Here is a 21,434-nt window from a genome sequence, read left to right as displayed (position 1 = left end):
TCCTCTATTTCTTTGCATTGATCGCTGAGGAAGGCTTTCTTATCTCTCCCTGCTATTCTTTGGAACTCTGCATTCAGATGGGAATATCTTTCCTTTTCTCCTTTGCTTTTTGCTTCTCTTCTTTTCATAGCTATTTGTTAAGGCCTCCTCAGACAGCCATTTTGCTTTTTTGCATTTCTTTTCCATGGGGATGGTCTTGATCCCTGTCTCCTGTACAATGTCATGAACCTCTGTCCATAGTTCTTCAGGCACTCTATCAGATCTAGTCCCTTAAATCTATTTGTCACTCCCACTGTATAATCATAAGGGATTTGATTTAGGTCATACCTGAATAGTCTAGTGGTTTTCCCTACTTTCTTCAATTTAAGTCTGAATTTGGCAATAAGGAGTTCATGATCTGAGCCACAGTCTGCTCCCAGTCTTGTTTTTGCTGACTGTATAGAGCTTCTCCATCTTTGGCTGCAAAGAATATAATCAATCTGATTTCAGTGTTGACCATCTGGTGATGTACATGTGTAGAGTCTTCTCTTGTGTTGTTGGAAGAGGGTGTTAGCTATGACCAGTGCATTCTCTTGGCAGAACTCTATTATCCTTTGCCCTGCTTCATTCTGTACTCCAAGGCCAAATTTGCCTGTTACTCCAGGTGTTTCTTGACTTCCTACTTTTGCATTCCAGTCCCCTATAATGAAAAGGACATCTTTTTTGGGTGTTAGTTCTAAAAGGTCTTGTAGGTCTTCATAGAACCGTTCAAGTTCAGCTTCTTCAGCGTTACAGGTTGGGGCATAGACTTGGATTACCGTGATATTGAACGGTTTGCCTTGGAAACGAACAGAGTACATTCTGTCGTTTTTGAGATTGCATCCAAGTACTGCCTTTCGGACTCCTTTGTTGACCATGATGGCTACTCCATTTCTTCTAAGGGATTCCTGCCCACAGTAGTAGATATAATGGTCATCTGAGTTAAATTCACCCATTCCAGTCCATCTTAGTTTGCTGATTTCTAGAATGTCGATGTTCACTCTTGCCATCTCCTGTTTGACCACTTCCAATTTGCCTTGATTCATGGACCTAACATTCCAGATTCCTATGCAATACTGCTTTTTACAGCATCGGGCTTTGCTTCTATCACCAGTCACATCCACAGCTGGGTATTGTTTTTGCTTTGGCTCCATCCCATCATTCTTTCTGGAGTTATTTTGCCACTGATCTCCAGTAGCATATCGGGCACGTACCGACCTGGGGAGTTCATCTTTCAGTGTCCTATCTTTTTGCCTTTTCATACTGTTCATGGGGTTCTCAAGGCAAGAATACTGAAGTGGTTTGTCATGCCCTTCTCCAGTGGACCACATTCTGTTAGACCTCTCCACCATGACCCATCCGTCTTGGGTGGCCCCACATGGCATGGCTTAGTTTCATTGACATAGACAAGGCTGTGGTCCCATGTCCAAGGTAAGAGAAACCTAAGTAAGACAGTAGGTGTTGTGAGAGGGCATCAGAGGGCAGACACCTGAAACTATAATCACAGAAAACTAGCTAATCTGATCACATGGACCACAGCCTTGTCTATCTCAATGAAATGCTTTGGATTACTCTGTCCTAAAATGTGAGCATGGCCTCATTCAAGAAAACACTCATTACTGATTGTGAAAAATAAATAAGATTTTTTCCCATAGTAGACCAAATTACAAGGGGAAATGCAATAGTAACGTTTATATGCAAATATTACATCCATGAATTTCAAAAACATTTATATCAGTTTTAATATTCTGTCTCATTTCTTCAAATAATTTACATAGAGAAGCATCTGCAGAAAAAAAATTGGTAAGTGCTATTTTAAAGCATAAAAGCTATGGATCGCATTAATGAAATGCTGATTATCTTAAGATATATAATCAAATATGTTACTAAAATCTATATCCAGTGGCTATACATTAACATGAATCACCAGCATACTAAAATCATCAGAAAGAAAACAAGTTTAATTTCACATGAGTTTTTCTGAGTGATATCATTTAGGCTCCTAATTATCTTCAGTTCTTCATAGTCATCACAAGCTATTAGTTCAATAACCCAAGGTACTATCTGGCCAGATATCAGCATCATGCTCAATGATATGCAGTTTCTACAATCCATCTCTTCCTCCTTTGGGACTGAGGCAGAAGATCTGTATCATCTCAGTCTCCCCATCTCCTCCTCACTAACTGTAATATTACTGTTTTGAGGCACACTCCTCAGACTCACTGAATAAACATCAATGTATAATTAAAAACATAAACAACAGTTACAAACACTTACCTAAGCATTTGTTTAAAATATGGCTCATTAGTATTTGAGAGACAAAATCTGTAAAGGTCAAGGATTTATACTAGGGGTGAGGGCAGGGAAATAGGCAAAATAACTGAAGGGGGTTAAGAGGCACAAACTTCCAGTTTTAAAATAAATAAGTCATGAGGATGTAATGAACAGGACAGGGAATACAGTCAATAATATCATAATAACTTTGAATGATGACAAATGGCTATTAGATATATGATGGTGATCATTTCATAATACATAAATATATCAAATCACTGTTGTACACCTGAAACTAATATAACATTGTAAGCTAGTGAGTGTTCAGTCACTCAGTCGTGTCTGACTCTTGGCAACCCCATGAACTGTAACCCACAAGGCTTCTCTGTCCATGGGATTTTCCCAGCACAATACTGTAAGTGGGTTGCCATTTCCTACTCTACGGTATCTTCCCAACCCAGGGATCGAACCCGCATCTCCTGTGTCTCCTGCATTGCAGGCACACTCTTTACCGCTAAGCCACCAGGGAAGCCCACTGTAAGTTTATTATAGTTCAATTTTTTAAAAAAAGGATACAGATATTTTTGAAATTACATGAAAAATGGCTCCAAAACATTCTGTCAGAATAAATCCTGCTTACAAAGGATTAAATGATCTTCTATTCAGCGGTGACCTTCAAGGACGGAAGAGCTGAAGGGACCACAGGTTCAAAGTCACTGATTTATGTCGGAGAAGCGCACAATAACTGGAAACCGGAAGTAGAAGAGTGGAAGCTTCATGTGTGTTTTCTTAAAAAAGGAGTAGCTAAAGCAGTATGTGACTCCATCATGGTTCATAAAACTATTTCATCTGCCTCAAGGCCTAATTTCTACGCCTACTGCTCACCTTTTTATGCAAAAGGATCAAACCGAAATGCTTTTAACAAATAAAGCTTCTTTGGAAAAAAGGCATTTCTAGAAATAATACTCCCAAAAGGATGTAAATGCACAACACCAAAAATAAGAGCTGACAAAAAAAATAATAATCAAAAGAAAATACTGTCTCCCATTTGATTGCTGGCTTATGACAAAGCTTGTGAACTCCTCTCCTGGTTACTTAGCAACCAGTCTAAGCAGCAGCTTGAGACTGTAAGAAATTTCCAAGCCAGAGCTGTGGAAATCAGTGCTAACTACTCAGTGTATTTCTCAAGGTTACCCATGTTTGCAAAAGAAAAAAGGAAGACAGAATAAGTGCCCTTGGGGTTTCTAGAGCAAGACCTAGAAGGAGGTCCTCTAATAATACTTTGAGCCCTTCTAAGGTAATTCTTCACCACCTATATTCTAAGTGGACAACTCCCATATTGGGAAGGAAAGCCCCAACACCCATAGGAAGTGCTCCCCATCGCTGAAACAAAACAACCAAGCTCCATCAAACAAAACCACCAAGTTCAAGAGGTAGAAAGTAGACAATGGAGCTTTACTCTATAAGCACAACTCTTCACGGTACACTCTAGGCTGTTCCCAAGATTGCTATTGAAGAACAAAACAAGATTTATTTTAGAGTTTGCTATCTTCGTTTTCCAATAAACACATTATTATAACTTTCTCTTAGAATCTTCCACCATCCTTGATTATGGCTGATCACAGCACTAGATAATCTATAAAATGAGCAATTCATTTCCATAGAGACTCATCTTAAAAGCTTGAGCCTGGTAAACATAATCAGTAAACTTACTGACATCAGCATAAGCGATAGGCACAGACCAGCTAAACATGTGTCTCCATCTTGGTTCCACAGAGGAAAAAACAAACGACACACATTTCCAGATGTGATGACTACAGACCCAGATGTTCATAGAGAATAGAAAAGCAGAGACACAGAATGGTTCTTATTCACTGGTGGACTGGTGTCAGTGTCTTAGTTATGGATTCTATCCATTCATGTTTAATGTCCAGGTCACCAAGGAAAAGGGCATGCCTGCTTCTCATAGGAAAGTGATGTGAATGGGAGCATATGGTCTCTTAATAAATGAGTCAGTGACAGTAGAATAAAGCACTGGACCAATTAAACGATTTGTGTAAATCATAAAAGTTGAGCTTCCATTTGTCTATAAAGTTATATCAAAAAGTCCATTTCATATAAGAATGGTCTAAAAAAATCAATAAAATAGTGTAACAAGAAGCATATACAACTTCTAAATATTCTTTCTCACTTTATACAACACTTCCTGTTTCCTCAAGTTATGTTGTAGGAGTGTCATGCTGGTACTATCTCCAGAGATCCAATTATTAGTAGATGGTAACGTAATTCAGCTTACTTCTGTCTATAAAGAAGTGCTTGGGAAAATAAAAATACAAATTTACCATTTGACTGTAAGCCAGCAGAAAATACAGTGTTAGCTATTGATGGGCAACAATACTAAAATCTAGAAAAGGAACATAAAAAATAAAAGGTAATCATTTGGATATTCCCTAGCAGTTCAGTGATGAAGACTCCACATTTTCAGTACCAAAGGCCCAGGTTCAATCCCAGGTCAGGGATGCACAAGATTCACAATGTAGCTAAAAGAGATAATCATTCTTATCATTCTTCACTTTCCTATTATTTCTTGATTTTAAAAAATGATGCATCTCTTAAATTTTTGATGGATGAATAAGTACAAAAGCAAACACAAATGTAAGTTGCGCTGAGGAACATTTTTCTTTGGAACACTGATAACAGTACAAAACTAAAAATAATTTAGAAGCTTCTGATTAGTCAAATTAATTGGTCTCAAGAGATGACTTTGAAAAAGTACACATCATCCTTTCTTAAACATATATTTCTGTAAAAAGAAAAGTCTTCCCTTGTTGGGTGACTAAAAATATTTACTTTTTCATGAAAAATTATGTCTTGGAGATATCAACTTAAAAGTGAAAAAAGAACGGTCAATTTTAATTTTGGATACTGGAGAGTATCTAAGAGCTGATTATTTTAAGGTGAAACCTTGCTAGCTGTGTACTCATGAACTGTTAACCATTGTTTAAGCATATTAACATCATTTGCAGAAACTGTTGAGTTTACTAATACAGCAAGCAGGTGGGAAAGGCTGGTCTTTAGCAGGGAGCACAGAATTCACAGAAGAGAGAAGAGGAATCTGAGATGGAAAACAGTCAATATACAGCGAGAAGCATTTTCTCCTATGGCTATAAGCCTTGACCTGTCACATTACTCATTTCAGCTTCCTGCACAATCTCAAAAGCATCACCTACGTCATGATAAATGTGCTGGAATCATCAACAGCTAAGTCTACTAGCGAATGTGACTCTCAACTCCCTGCACTTTGGATCCGGCAGGAAGAACACTTGCACAGAACAGATGTATGGAATACACCCAATGAGCTGTGGTATGTTGAGTTCACTTCTTATTTCATGCAGAGGTGTCGGGGAAATGAGAGAGCTTAAAACCTTTATTTGAAATGGAACAGATACAGAACTGTAAAGGAAATAGTCTTTAGGAGAGGAAAGACTTACTGAAACAGTCTTTCCTCCATATAAATATATCCATTCACTGAAGGTAAGAATTTTAAAAAGGCATTACCTTCCAGGTCAAGATACAAAGAAATAATATTTTCTCAGTAGAGCTCTGTGTTAAGGCCCGTACTAGATGTTATACACAGGTCCAGGAGGTAGGCATCACATCCAATTTACAGATGGGTAATCAGAGCATCAAAAAGTAAAACAAGTGACTTGTCTGGGGGCACTCAGGCAGTGAGAGATGGGGCTAAAATTTGAGTCTGCATCAATCAGACTCAAGCTCACCTGCCACATCTATACCACACAAATCCTCCCTTTCTATTTAAAAAAATACATTAGTAAGAAGGGCTGAATACAAACCAGAATACCTAAATCAATGCAAAAGGCTCCCTATTGAATTCTGGAAACTTTCTGATAAAGAGCAACATTATTTACATGGCAGAAGGTTTCAGCATATGTTCTATCTACACCATTTCCAAGTACCTATCAGCACAGTGCTCAGGAATCCTGACAAGGCTGACATCTTAATTGCTGACTCTTCTCAGGAGGTGATACATGCCTCAGATTATAGCTAGATACTCAAAACACAGAGTTGAAACAAATAAGTGAAGTAAATAGGCTTCCCTGGTGGCTCAGCTGGTGAAGAATCTGCCTGCAATGTGGGAGACCTGGGTTCGATCCCTGGGTTGGGAAGATCCCCTGGAGAAGGGAAAGGCTACCTGCTCCAGTATTCTTGCCTGGAGAATTCCATGGACTGTATAGTCCATGGGGTCACAAAGAGTCGGACCATTTGAAGTCATAAAGTATCAACAAATGCTTATAAATGCAAAAGACAAACTACAATCAACTACATCAGGAAGTCATTTTCTCTTTTGTGACACTAAGAATGAATATATTGGGATATTCCTCAAAGAAGGATAGATTGGGTGTTTGTAGTTAGTAGATGCCAACTATTACACATAGAATGGATGGACAACAAGTTCCTACTGTACAGCACAGGGAACTATATTCAATGTCCTGGGATAAACCATAATGGAAAAGAATTTTTTAAAAAGAACACATATGTGTCCTACTTTCTTTACAGCCTGAGACAGAATCATTTTTGAGTTGGAATTACAGACTGAGCAGTGGATGATATGCATTATACGCTATCATGAAGAAAGGAACCCATCATTGTAGCTTGGAGTAAACAGTATGTATCACACTGAGGCTCCTCCCCAGGTCCTCCTTCTGGATGAATTGGGAGAATAACTCTTTTATCAAGAGGCTCAGCAAGAATCTGGAATCGTAAAGGCTCTTTAGAGCTCTAACTTACATTACTATATTACATTACTATATACATTATACAAATACAGACTGTGTGTGTACACACAAACATCTCTAAACATATATACATATATTACATATAGTAATATATATATATATTGATAACATACATAATATATTGACAGGTATACAGACTGATACAGAGACTGATAAACATTTATCATAAAGACAAAAATGAGATTAACATTCTCAAATCCTGTTCATCTATTTTGATCCAACTTTTAGAATATCACAAATGGATGTGGAGGTGTATGACATGTGGGCCTGGGAAATATCCACAGGAAGAAACTTTGACCATTTTGAAATTGCCTTTTAAAGCATCATTTTCTGGATCCATCACCAACTTCTTGCCTGCTGTTTCCTTGCTACCCTATTAAAAATGTTAAGTCCTCATAATTTTCTGGGAATTACCATCATTCTCTTAAAACTGGCTTTGAATGCCATCAATTGAGGAAAACGAAGAAGGATGTAGCATCTGCATGTCAATAGTGATGCTATTTAACATTTAGCAAACACATAAAATGTACCATGGGCTTCCCTTGTGGGTCAGCTGGTAAAGAATCTGCCTGCAATGTGGGAGACCTGGGTTCGATCCCTGGGTTGGGAAGATCCCTGGAGAAGGGAAAGGCTACCCACTCCAGTAGTCCAGCCTGGAGAATTCCATGGACTATACAGTCCATGGGGTCACAAAGAGTCGGACATGACAGAAATTTTCACTAGAATGTACCAAGAACTTTTTTGAGAAGGGTAAGTTTTCATTTTATTTTCATAATAATGCTCTAAGGTATGGACCTGTTATTATTCCCCTTTCATGCTCACGCTCAGTTGCTTAGTCGTGTCTGACTCTTTGTGACCCCCATGGACTGTAGCCCTCCTCCATGGACTATGGCTCCTCTGTCCATGGGATTATTCCAGCAAGAACAGTGGAGTGGGTTGCCATTTCCTCCTCCAGAGGATCTTCCCAACCCAGGGGTTAAACCCATGTCACCTGTGTCTCCTGCACTGAGAGGCGGATTCTTTACCACCGAATCACCTGAGAAGCCCAATTATTCCCCTTTAGAAATGAGAAAAATGAGGAATATAAGCAGTCAAGTAACTTGTTCACAATTCCTAACTAATAACAGGTCTGCCAGACTTGAACCGGTACACTATTTGGTGCTGTGGAAGAAGGTGGTTTGTGATTAGGAACCAAACCATTACTCAAGCTAGGACCACACTTTGCATCATAAAGATGAGAGCTGCAGGGTAAGAATTCACCTTAGAATTCATGGTACCAATTTGATATATTATGACTAAATCCATATATTGGATTAATATCCACATATTAATCACATTTCAGATGTGACCATAAAAAGGTCTGTAACAAAGGGACATCCATGAGAGTTTAAAAAAAAAATGAATGAATAAGATAATGTCCAGGTGGCTTGGAATTTACACCAATGCTTTAAAGAGATTAACTATTCAATACTTTCCCACATCATGATCACAACTGCATCCAATTTGATGTGAAGCACATCTACACTAGATTGACCTCTTTAGCTGAGAATTCAAAGCCCTGAACATGACTGTATCTTTTCAGCCACATTCGCTATCCTTTCTTTTAATTTTCAGATCAAAAATATGACACCAAACTATGACATTTTCTAAAAATTAGCATATTTGAAAACAATTCTACGGGTAACAGTTACACCATAGTTGGAAAATACAAGCTTATTTACTAAATTTTTAAAGTAACTTAGCAAGTTAAATAGAATATAAAGAGAACAGAAGGCAAAGGAACTCTAGAAAAATATTGGCCACCAAAATAGAGTGAAAGGACTAAGAATATGAATATATAAAAAGCTCGTATGAATTGACAAGAAAATTAATACTCTAACACAATAATACCCAAAGACAAAGATAGACAATTCAGAAAAGAAGTCAAACACTCACTAAAATGAAACAATGTTTATTAACGATGAAAAAAAAAGGATGCGGCCTCTTTGTGGAAAGATTCTTTTATAATACTGTATTTTTAGAAATGAAACTTTATCAACTGCCAAAATCTGGAATCTGGTAACCAATCCAAACTAGTAGTATCACCATCATATGTCAAGTCCTTTTACAAGGCAAATATGACAGCCTCCCCACTGACTTGAGCAAAGCATAATAAACCTGCAGGAAAAAAATAATATAGATTATTCCCTGCACCTCAAAGGGAGAGTAAATAGACAGCGTCAGAGGTCTGGGAGAAAATACTGTGATATTAGACATCATTTCTGAAATCTTTAGCAACTCTGAAGTGGGGTACTGGAAAACTGAGCGTCAATTGAAATATTGGATTTTCTCTCACGGTGTAGAAGGATCCTAGACAGGACCATTTTGTGAAACCACAAAATTAATAAATTTTGGTTATTGACTCTGATCTGCTGTACCAGGATACTAAACTCTTAGATTCTGAACTTGCATAAGTTACCCATATGTGATAACTAGTTATTAACTAATGACTTGTCATTCATGAGATGATTTCTAATACAGGTCAATTATAAACATTTATAACTATTCTGAATAAGAGATATGATTTTTTAATCTTCCAAATCTCCCTTTCATTCTCTACATCCCCTTCATCTCTCTCCCTATCACATTCTTTCTCTCTCCCTCAAACACACACACACACACACACATACACACACACATACACATATATCCCTAACACATTTTTTAAAGGACCAACGATAGCACTCTCCTTAGAACAGAAATCAAAGCAATTTCTTTCTCGAATGTCACAAAAAAGTGTTTTGGGACTGAAAACCAGTCTTTCCTTCCTACTGACCACACACCTTCAAGATGGGCCCATTTGAAGGAGCAAAGAGGAAAGACATGTCTGAGCCTTCAGATCAGTCCTGAATTAAGGGAAGTGACAAGCAGGAACAGCCAGAGCTCTTTCACATCTGAACCTCATGTCAATCAGTCTCTCCCTAAAAAGACCTTCAGGGTAGTTGGGCGTCTGCGTGGTGGCAGCTCTGATCTGTTCTGAATGTAGGAGGAAGACAGACTTTCTCACAAACACCACCAATCATCCAGATATTTTTAGTCAGTCTCATTGTAACCCATACCATTAAAGTGGGCATGAGTCAGTTCTGACAGTTCTTAGAATTGCGTCCTCAGAATGCATACTTCACCTGCCACCAGGGAGCATTGTTCCTGATTACTCATACTCCACAGTTCAAAGACAAAAGAGTTCTATCAGAGAGGCTCAAGCTTTACTTTACCCTTTCTATTAAGTAAATCAAACATTCTGACAGCACACCTAGCTATGATGTCAAGTCACATCTACAAACATCTAAATCAAAGGCCTGTCTAGGCAAGTCTTTGGCAGACAAGATTTAAAAAGTGACCTTGGATTCTTAAATGCTGCCATTTGATTCACATTCCACAAAAATACATTATCAAACTAGTGGGGGGAGGAGGAAGAAAGAGTCCAATAACAGACATAATTAAATGGGTTTCCTTTCATTTTTACTGATGCTCTTTTTATCTCAAACTCAGAACTCACCCAGGCCACCCTTTCAATTTATGCACCATGAAATCATATCTCCTCATTCTCTAATCCCAGGAAGACTTTGATATTTTGACTGGGTGAGAAGATTCAATAACAACAACAACAACAAATGACAAGGATCCTATGTTGCCTCCTGGGGGCCCCTGCTGGCTGGCTGAGTGAGCTGAACATGAAGTGCAGGAAAGGAAGGAGCTGCAGTGAGTACCAAGCAACGAGGGGCCTCTTCATCTCCAGAGTTCAGATCTTTGATTCCTGGTATGTTATTTGAAACTCAACTGACAGGTCAAGTGAAGTCACTCAGTCATGTCCAACTCTTCGCAACCCCATGGACCATAACCTACCAGGCTCCTCTGTCCATGGGATTTTCCAGACAAGAGTACTGGAGTGGGTTGCCATTTCATTCTCCAAGCTGACAGGTCAGTTAGGTTCCAAAGCACCAAGATGGTTGAATTTATACTAAAACCAACGGCCAGAAGAGAAACTCGCAAGATCCCAAAAACGTAAAGCAGAAGAAATCCTTCACTTTGGGGATAAAAGGCATCGACTCTGAGCCTCTTTTTGCCCCAGTCAGTTTTGAGCACTCACCTAACTCAATTCCTGATGCTGTTGGAGCCTCTAGAGAAATCATTTTAGCCTGACATTCCCAATAGCTGCATCAGGGCTTGGTTTATACCATCCCTGATACAAAGTCAGGACTTCAGTAATGACAACATTTAAACCATGTGTAAAAGATTGCTATAGAAGGTTAGCATGATCACATTCATTTCAGAAGCTGTTTAAAGGGCTAAGGCTAAATTAAGGAGGTCAGTCTGTGCACAAATACATAAGTATTATGTAGAGCAGGAAACAGAGTCAAGCAGGTAGAGCAAGAAAGTTCTCAATCCATTCATGAGTAGTTGTTTCATTTTCATAAAAGATTTAAGATCAACAAAAATATTTCAATCCAGAAATAACATATACTTTTGTTCTTCCGCAGAGTATTGGTAAAATTTGTGTTTCGCTCATTCTGAAAATGGTATAAATTATTAACAATGCTATCCATCAACAGAGGAATGGATTAAGAAAATGTAGCATATATATAAAAAGGAATGAAAATGGGTCATTTGTAGAGACATGGATAGACCTAGTGACAGCCACACAGAATGAAGTAAGTCACAAAGATAAAAACAAACACCATATATTAACACACACATGTGGAATCTGAAAAAAAAATGGGTATAAACAATCTTATTTACAAAGCAGAAATAGAGACATAGATATAGAGAACAAACGTATGGATGTCAAGGCAGATGGGGAGATGGGATGAATTGAGAGATTCGGATTGACATATATATACTGTTGATATTGTGTATAAAATAGATAACTAATGAGAACCTGCTGTTTAGCACAGGGGACTCTACTCAATGCCCTGTGGTGACCTAAATGGGAAGGAAATCAAAAAGAGAAGGGATATATGTATATATCCTAACATACACCCTCCAGCTCACTTTGCTATAACACAACATTATAAAGCAACTATACTTCAATTTTTTTTTAAAGATGAGCCCATTTGAGAAACAGATTGACTTGGAAAAATCTCAATAGACAACATTATCATTATTATGACTACTTCATGACACCCCAAAATCAGTATTATTCTGCCATTTCATTGAAAAACAACAGAATACCATGAATTAAAGAAGATAATTCAAGTGCACTTATATATTCAATTAGGGTAATGACATGTATTAAGCAAAATAACTAAAGGTTCTATAGACAAGAATTAGAAATTATTATTGGGTTTAGCCATACGAATAGCTGGTGTTTTGACATGCCAAAATGGCAGTTTCACAGAGTTCAACCTAATAAAATCTATACATACGTGTGCAGAATTGACCTTAGAATAAACACTAAGCCATGATAACCTGAATTATATTGTTTGATATTTACTGAGCTCTTATTACATCATTGAGTTAAATGTTTCATCTCACAAGTCTATGAGAGAGGGACTCTTATTAATATGTTTTCAAATAAGCGAAATGAAACATTCAGTACCTTGTGCAAGAGCCTAGAGCCAAGTAGAGCTGACATTCAAATACAACTCTTGACTTTTGCCTCTGCTTGACAGGTGGAGAGAATGATACTGCCCAGACTGAAAACAGAAAGACTAGTGGACGTTATGAGTATGTGGAAAGATCAATGGTGGCAACTGAGAAAGACGGGAAACTGAGAGGGAAACTGCAGCTTTTACAGGCACACCTCAGAGATAGTGTGGGTTTGGTTCCAGACCATTGCAATAAAGCAAATATTGCAATAAAGCAATTCACACCAAGGTTTTGGTTTCTCAGAACATATAAAAGCTATGTTTGCACTACATTTTAGTCTATTAAATGTGTGATATCTTTATGTCTAAAAAAAAAAACAATGCACTTGCCTTTATTTAAAAATACTCTATTGCTAAAAAATGCTGTCCATCAGGGAATCAGTAATCTTTTTGCTGGTAGAGGGTCTTACCTTGATGCTGATGGCTGCTGACAGATCAGGGAAGTGGCTGCTAAAGATGACAATTTCTTAAAATAAGACAACAATGAAGTTTACTACATCGATGGACTCCTCTTTTTTTTTTTTTTTGACTGCATTATGTGACATATGCGATCTTAGTTCCCAAACCAGAGATCAAACCTGTGCCTTCCCTCTACATTGGAAGCATTAAATTTTAACCACCGGACTGCCAGGGAAGTCTCTTATGGACTCTTCCTGTTATGAATGATTTCTCTGTAACAGGCAATGCTGCTTGGTAGCATTTTACCCACAGAACCCTCTCAAAATTGGAGTCAATTCTCCCAAACCCTGCCACTGCTTTATCAACTAAGTCTCTGTAATATTGCAAATCCTTTATTGTCATTTCAACAATCTTTATAGCATCTTCACAAGGAATAGATTTCATCTCAAGAAACCACTTGCTTTGTTCACCCATAAAAAGTAACTCCTCATCCATTCAAGTTTTATCATGTGATTGCAGCAATTCAGTCACATTTTCAGACTCAATTTCTAGTTCTCTTGCTGTTTCTACTACATCTACAGTTACCTTCTCCATTGTAGTTGTGAACCCCTCCAAGTCATCTGTTAGGGCTGGAATCAACTTATTCCAAACTCCCATTAACATTGATACTTTGGTCTCTTCCTATGAGGCAAGAATGTTCTTAATGGCACCTAGAATGGTGAATCCTTTATAGAAGTGTCTTCAATTTACTTTCCCCAGATCCATCAGAGGAATCACTATCAATAGCATCTATAGCCTTACAAAATATATTTTTTAAATAATGAAACTTGAAAGTTAACATTATTCCTTGATTCATGGGCTGCTGAATGGATGTTGTGTTAGCGGGCATGAAAACATCATTAATCTCATTGTATCTTCATCAGAGCTTTCGGGTGACCAAGTGCTCCGTCAATGAACAGTAGTAATTTAAAAGAAATGTTTTTTTGTTTTTTTTGTTTTTTTGTTTTCCGAGAAGTAGATCTCAACAGTAGGCTTAAAATATTCAGTAAACCATATTGCCAACAGATTTCCTGTCATCCAGGCTTTGCTGTTTCATTTATGGAGCAGAGGCAGACTAGATTTAGTATAATTTTTAAGGACCCTGTGATTTTTGGAAAGCTCAATGAGCACTGTTGTCAACTCAAGTCAAAAGCTGCATTAGACCCTAACAAGAGAGTCAGCTTGTCCTTTGAAATTTTGAAACCAAGCATTGACTTCTCCTCTCTAGCTATGAAAGTCCTCAGTGGCATCTGCTTTTAATAAAAGGCTGTTTTGTCTACATTAAAAATCTGTTTCTCAGTGCGGCCAACCGCCTTACTCATCTTAGCAAGATATTCTGGATAATCTGCTGTAGCTTCTACATCAGCACTTGCTGCTTCACTTAGTTTTTATGTTATGGTGATGACTTCTTTCCTTAAATTGCATCAACCAACCCCTGCTAGCTTCAAACTTTTCTTCTGCAGCTTCTTCACCTCTCTCAACCTTCACAGAACTGAAGAGAGTTAGGGCCTTGCTCGAGATTAGGCTTTGGCTGAAGGGAATGTAGTGGCTGGTTTCGTCTTCTATTCAGACCATTAAAACTTTCTCCAGATCTGCAATAAGGCTGTTTTGCTTTCTCATCACTTGTGTATTCACTGGAGTAGCACTTTTAATTTCCTCCAAGAATTTTTCCTTTACATTCACATCTCAGCTGTTTGGAGCAAGGGGCCTTGATTTTGGTTATCTCAACTTTCAACACGCCTTCCTCACTGCTGCTGCTGCTGCTGCTAAGTTGCTTCAGTCATGTCTGACTCTGTGCGACCCCCCAGACGGCAGCCCACCAGGCTCCGCCGTCCCTGGGATTCTACAGGCAAGAACACCGGAGTGGGTTGCCATTTCCTTCTCCAGTGCATGAAAGGGAAAAGTGAAAGTGAAGTCGCTCAGTCGTATCCGACTCTTAGCAACCCCATGGGCTGTAGCCTACCAGGCTCCTCCTCCGTTCATGGGATTTTCCAGGCAAGAGTACTGGAGTGGGATGCCACTGCCTTCTCCGGCCTTCCTCACTAAGCCTTGTCATTTCTAGCTTTTGATTTAAAGTGAGAGATATCGACTCTTCCTCTCACTTGAACACTTAGAGGTCATTATAAACTTATTAATTAGCCTAATTTCAGTACTGTTGTTCTCAGGAAATAGGGAGGCCCAAGGAAAGGGAGAAATAGTGGGGAAGGCTGGTCAGTGGAACAGTCAACACATACATTCACTAAGTTCACCATCTTATACAGGCAAGATTCACGGTACACCAAAACAATGACAATAGTAACATGAAATCTCAGTGAACACAGATCACCATAATAAATGTAACAGTAATGAAAAAGTTTGAAATGTTGTAAAAATTACTGAACTGTGACACAGAGACACAAAGCGAGCAAATGCTGTTGGAAAAATGACGCCAATAGACTTGTTCAAGGCAGGCTTGCCGCAAATCTTCAATTTGTAAAAAACCAAAAAACAGAACAAAAACAAAATGCAACATCTGTGAAGCACAGTGAAGTGAAGTGCAATAAAGTAATGTGTGCGGTACTCATCACTGTATGGGGAAAAGATACCCGCACAGCCCACTGAGCAGAACATGCCTCAAGGTTAGACATACACATCAGGTTATCATTGCTAGCAACTCTTTCACTATTAAATCTTCAAAATGGCTGTCCTCTCTCCTCATTCTAATTTCAGATCTAGGAGCAAATGACTGACCATAACTGGACTCCCATGCAGGCTTTTAAACAGGAGAGAGAGAATATATTAATGAGGTAAGCCCAGCATTTGGCTTTCATGGCACCATAAATAGAGAAACCGATACTGTATCAGTCTCCAGGGGACATGGCTGCTCTCACATGCCATAAACTCAAACCTCAAGACTGCAGAGCTGAGGACCAGATGGAACACAGTGAACACCTTCAAGGTACCATCTTAGTCTGAACACATGTCCAGGTAACCAACTAGGCAAACTGTGAAAAGCTTTCAATTTATTCTCTAATTTTTAAAAAGCAATAAACTAGTTAAAAGCAGAATCTCATAAAAAATTCATTTGAGTTCATGTTTACAATTACAACAAAGAAAGCAAACCAAAAATACTGTATCTGTTGAAGTCAGTGTTCATTTTGTTTACCTTTCTAGAGCTCTGTGAATAGTAGGATCCATAGTCACCCTAAAAACAAAGAAACCAACATTTAACAAATATGAAAGAATTTCATGTATTTATCAGGACAGTAGTTAACAAATACTTATTAACAAGGGACTTAAAAACATAGAAAGTGCCTTAAAAGGGGACACAAAGAAAAAGAGAGGAAATATGATCGATTACAGGAAAGATGTCTGCAGAAAATGCTTAGATAAACTGTGCAATCAAGAAGAGCTCCAAAGTATATGCACCCAATCAATGGCATCAATAATACAAAAAGAATTTTTAAAGATGAAGTTGTGCCAAATGCACAAGAAAAGTATGACCCTGAACTTAAAATGAATATGCCCATGAGATATAACATTGATAGTGATAATAAGATAATGCAAAAAAATTTCCTCTATGTGAAAACATTGGCATAGTGGAACATTTTCCTGTACCATTTTCCTTCACAGCTATTATGAAACCCATTTTCTCTCTCAAACATTATTACTCCAAATATTGTTTACCAAGAACCAGAATAACAAGGCATGTAAAGGCCAAAAGCCTGATTATACAAAAGATGGCATGGCTCCTATAATATTATTACAAACTCAAAAGAGAAAACTAAGGATCCACTCTGAATACAGGTACTCCAAGATGAAGGTTACTATTGACTTTTCGCTTTTACAAATGCTAACTTTATTCCATCAAGGGAAAAAAAAAGATCTTAGCTCATTTCCTATTAGGATATGGTAATGTGTAAGATGAAAATTATTCTAACAAAAATCAAAGGTTATATGCATAGAACGCAAAGAAAGGAACATTCTGCTTTGGACCTTTAGCTCGAATGACACTTCCATTAGTTAATTCAACCCTATAAAAACTGATGTCACAAAGTTATTTAATCTGTCAGCTTTTAAAAATCCACTATCAAATCATAAAGAATCAAATCTGAAATTTTAAGTTTCTATTTGCGGTTCCATTTAAGGAAAATAAAATTAACATTCCTAAAATGTTATCCTCAGCCATATTTTTTCAGCCATATTTTTAAATTTAATCTTTACAACTTCTAAAGTGTTAGTTAATTTTATAATTATAAAAGAAATATTACATTCATTGTAGAAAACAAAATGTATAAAATAAAAACCAATCATGACTACACCATTTAGAAGGAAATTAACATCTTCTGTTCTTCCTTGATGCTCCCTTTCAACATACAAAGTCACACACATGGAATTTAAACAAGATTTAGGATTATACTGTATATACAGTATGTCTTATCTTTTCCCCTTAGCAACAAATCATTTATATATATATAAAATAGTCTTTAAAACCCATCTTGGGGACTTCCCTAGTGGTCCAGTCATTAAGACTCTGTGCTCCCACACAGTAGGGTACAGGTTAGATCCCTGGTCAGGAACTAAGATTTCACATGACACTTGGCCAAAACACAAACACACACACACACACACACACACACACACATACATATACACACACACAGAGTCTTAACAGATTGTGCATTTGAATATTCATATTCACAAAATATGTTCAAATATTTTCTGATATTTGTTATTTAAATAATCTTGTTTTTCTTTTTGTCTAGTACATCTAATATTGCAACAATACCCTTGCATAAAAATCTTGACATTATATTGGCTAATTTTCACAAGTGAAATTCACAAAAATAGAATTTCTGAAGAAAAGGCATAAACTTTTCCATGGCATTTGTCTATAATTTGCTCACCAAAAAGATAAAAATCTATAGACTGCCCACCAAAAGGACCATGAGCAGCTCAGTTCCTATTTCTAAAAATGTTCACAGATAAACCCTAACACATTATAAAAGTTTTATTTCATAGTAGAAATAATATCTGCTTTTAATTTTAGTTATTTTTTCTTATCACTGCTCCTGAGTAATTTTTAAAATTGAAGGTAGTTCTCCAATTATTACTTTTGACTATTTTTAACTTAGGAAATTTGTGGTTTTCTTATTGATTTGTAAGAGCTCCTTAGACAATAAAGGTATTAATCATTTGTGTATCACAACTGTATACACATTTTCATTTGCCTTCCCAGCTCATTTTTTGCATTTAGGTTTGACTTATAATGGTTTCTGATGCACAGAAACTGAAATTTTATGTAACCAAACATATCAATCATTTCTTTGGTGGTTTCTTCCATGGTTTCTATGCTTAGAAAGTTCCCCACTTTCAAAGTTTCAATTTCAATAAAATAACTACTTACATTTTCTTTTACTTGTCCTCCAACCCTGCTATGTATCACCTTTTACCTTTGGTTCCTTTTTTTTCAACCTGTGTAGAATTTATTGTAGGTATGGCATGAGGCAAGTACTTCAGTGATTTCTGATGACCCCCTCTCTCAGCCCTTTCCCCCAACATCACAGTAAAAATCACTCATTCCTTCCCGGTTCACTTGTACAAGATTCACTGTGACAGTAGCTGCTTTGAGATACAATTTGAGCTCTAATGTTCGTGGTGTTTTTTATGCTGAATCTTATTTTTCCTTAAAAGTAAAAAGAGAGAACACTATCTATCTTACAGTTTTGTTGTAAGATTAAGCTAGAAAATTTACAGAAAGCACTTACTTCAGTGTAACACACCACATATGCTCAATAAGTCAGTAGATGAACATAAGATTCAGGGCTATTTTTCTTCCTCTGATTTATCTGTCACTTCTTGGTCTCAAAGTGTAAACTTGAAATAACACATAGTATTTGTTAGGAGAAGTCTCTCCAACTTCTTTATCTATATTTTCTTGCCTATCCTCACCTGTTTTTTTCTCTACATAGGCCCAACCCACTTCTCATTTGTTACTTTTAGGATGCTCTTTTCTTCCCATAATTCATTCTCACACTCTGTCTCTCTTTGGCATGCTGTGCCATTATACAAAGAACAAAACCTTCCAAAAAATGTTTAAAAGTCATGATGAGCACAAATATCCTTGTTTTTTTTTTTAACTGATTAAAGATATTACAATTCTTGCTGTTGTTCAGCCACTCAGTTGTGTCCAAATCGTGACTCCATGGACTGCAGCACAGGAAGCCAGGTTTCCCTGTCCTTCACTATCTCCCAGAGCTTGCTTAAACTCATATCCACTGATTTGGTGATGCCATCCAATCATCTCATCCTCTGTTGTCCCCTTCTCCTCTTGCCTTCAATCTTCCCCAGCATCAGAATTTTTTCCAATGAGATGGCTCTTCGCATCAGGTGGCCAAAGTATGGAGCTTCTTCAGCTTCAGCATTAATCCTTCCAATGAATATTCAGGACTGGTTTTCTTTAGGATTGACTGGTTTGATCTCCTTGCTGTCCAAGAGACTCTCAGGGGTCTTCTCCAGTACCACAGTTTGAAAGCATCAACCTTTTAATAACCAAAGCACTCAGCCTTCGTTATTAAAATTCAAGACACTCAGCCTTTTTAATTAAAATTATAGGGTCTCATATGATAAGTTGGATGTTGGCAATGGAATTAAAATAGGTAGTTCTTATGATACTGAAGAAGCACCCTCCTATACTTTTGAGGTTGAATATTTTTGTCTTCATCCCACAGAGAAGACTGAATTTTAAAGAGGTAACATGAGTTGCCCAAAGTCATAGTGGGGCCTGAATGTACACCCAAGTTGTCTGGTTTCAATACCTTTTCATTTTCCATTGCAACCATCCTATGATTCCATAATGCAGTCAGTTTGCAACTCAGCAATGTCTTCTGTCCCAAAGTTAGACATATAAATTCATTTAGACCTTATGAAACAGCCTCTTAAAAAAGTAATGCAATAAATGATAGCTAATTTCTCAGCTGATATGGTACATATAAAAAATAGAATTTTACTCAGCCATTAAAAGGAACAAAATTGGGTCATTTGTAGAGATGCTGATGGACCTAAAGACTGTCATAAAGACTGAAGTAAGTCAGAAAGAGAAAACAAATATTATATATTAATACATATATGTGGAATCTAGAAAAGTGGTACAGATGAACCAATTTGCAGAGCAGGAATAGAGACACAGATGTAGAGGATAGAGGTGTAGACACTGTGGGGGGATGAATTGGGAGATTAGATTGACATTTATACACTACCATATGTAAAATAGCGGGAGCCTGCTGTAGAGTGCAGGGAGCTCAGCTCAGTGCTCTGTGGTAACCTACATGGGTGGGATGGTGGGGGAGGTCCAAGAGGGAGAGGATATATGTATACATATAGCTGATTCCAATCACTTCATGGCAAATAGATGGGGAAACAGTGGAAACAGTGACAGATTATTTTCTTGGGCTCCAAAATCACTGTAGATGGTGACTGCAGCCATGAAATTAAAAGACGCTTGCTCCTTGGAAGAAAAGCTATGACAAACCTAGACAGCATATTAAAGAGCAGAGACATTACTTTGCCAACAAAGGTTCGCATAGTCAAAGCTATGGTTTTTCCAGTAGTCATGTATGGATGTGAGTGTTGGACTATGAGGAAAGCTGAGCACTGAGGAATTGATGCTTTTGAACTGTGGTGTGGGAGAAGACTCTTGAGAATCCCTTGGACTGCAAGAAGATCCAAACAGTCCATCCTAAAGGAAATCAGTCCTGAATATTCATTGGAAGGACTGATACTGAAGCTGAAGCTCCAATACTTTGGCCACCTGATGCAAAGAGCTGACTCATTAGAAAAGCCCTTGATGCTGGGAAAGATTGAAGGCAGGAGGAGAAGGGGACAACAGAGGACAAGATTGTTGGATGGCATCACCGACTCAACAGACATGAGTTTGAGCAAGTTCCAGGAGATGATGAAGGACAGGGAAGCCTGGCATGCTGCAGTCCACGGGGTAGCAAAGAGTCGGACACGACTGTGCAACTGAACAACAAGAGCTGATTTACTTCATTGGAGTTGTAAAGCAATACTGTAAACTATGTGAAAAAAAAAAACATAGTTCGGGAAAACAAGCAGGGCTGGGAGAAGATGAAAAAAATTGGGAAAATGTTGATACCTGTAGAATCCAGGAAATGAACACATGGGGATTATTATACTGTTCTTTATACTTGTATATTTGTAAATATCTTCAAAAATTGGGCTTCCCTAGCGGCTCAGACGGTAAAGGATCTGCCTGCAATGC

General features: G+C 37.7%; 1 protein-coding gene across 1 annotated transcript in view; it reads right to left on the bottom strand.

Moving 5' to 3' along the window:
• Nucleotides 1-21,434, bottom strand: part of LOC145539547 (uncharacterized) — a 257,807-nt gene that overhangs the window by 116,993 nt on the left and 119,380 nt on the right. Inside the window, exon 2 of the mRNA XM_081573625.1 lies at nucleotides 16,320-16,358. Within this exon, the coding sequence (XP_081429751.1) occupies nucleotides 16,320-16,358 (39 nt within the window). The remainder of the gene's footprint in view (nucleotides 1-16,319; nucleotides 16,359-21,434) is intronic.

This window comes from Giraffa tippelskirchi, chromosome 2 (genome assembly GCF_054371585.1).
Source record: "Giraffa tippelskirchi isolate mGirTip1 chromosome 2, T2T-mGirTip1v1.2.pri, whole genome shotgun sequence".
NCBI lineage: Eukaryota > Metazoa > Chordata > Mammalia > Artiodactyla > Giraffidae > Giraffa > Giraffa tippelskirchi.
The sequence above is the reverse complement of the archived record's forward strand: the minus strand, read 5'-3'. Positions and strand labels throughout refer to the sequence as shown.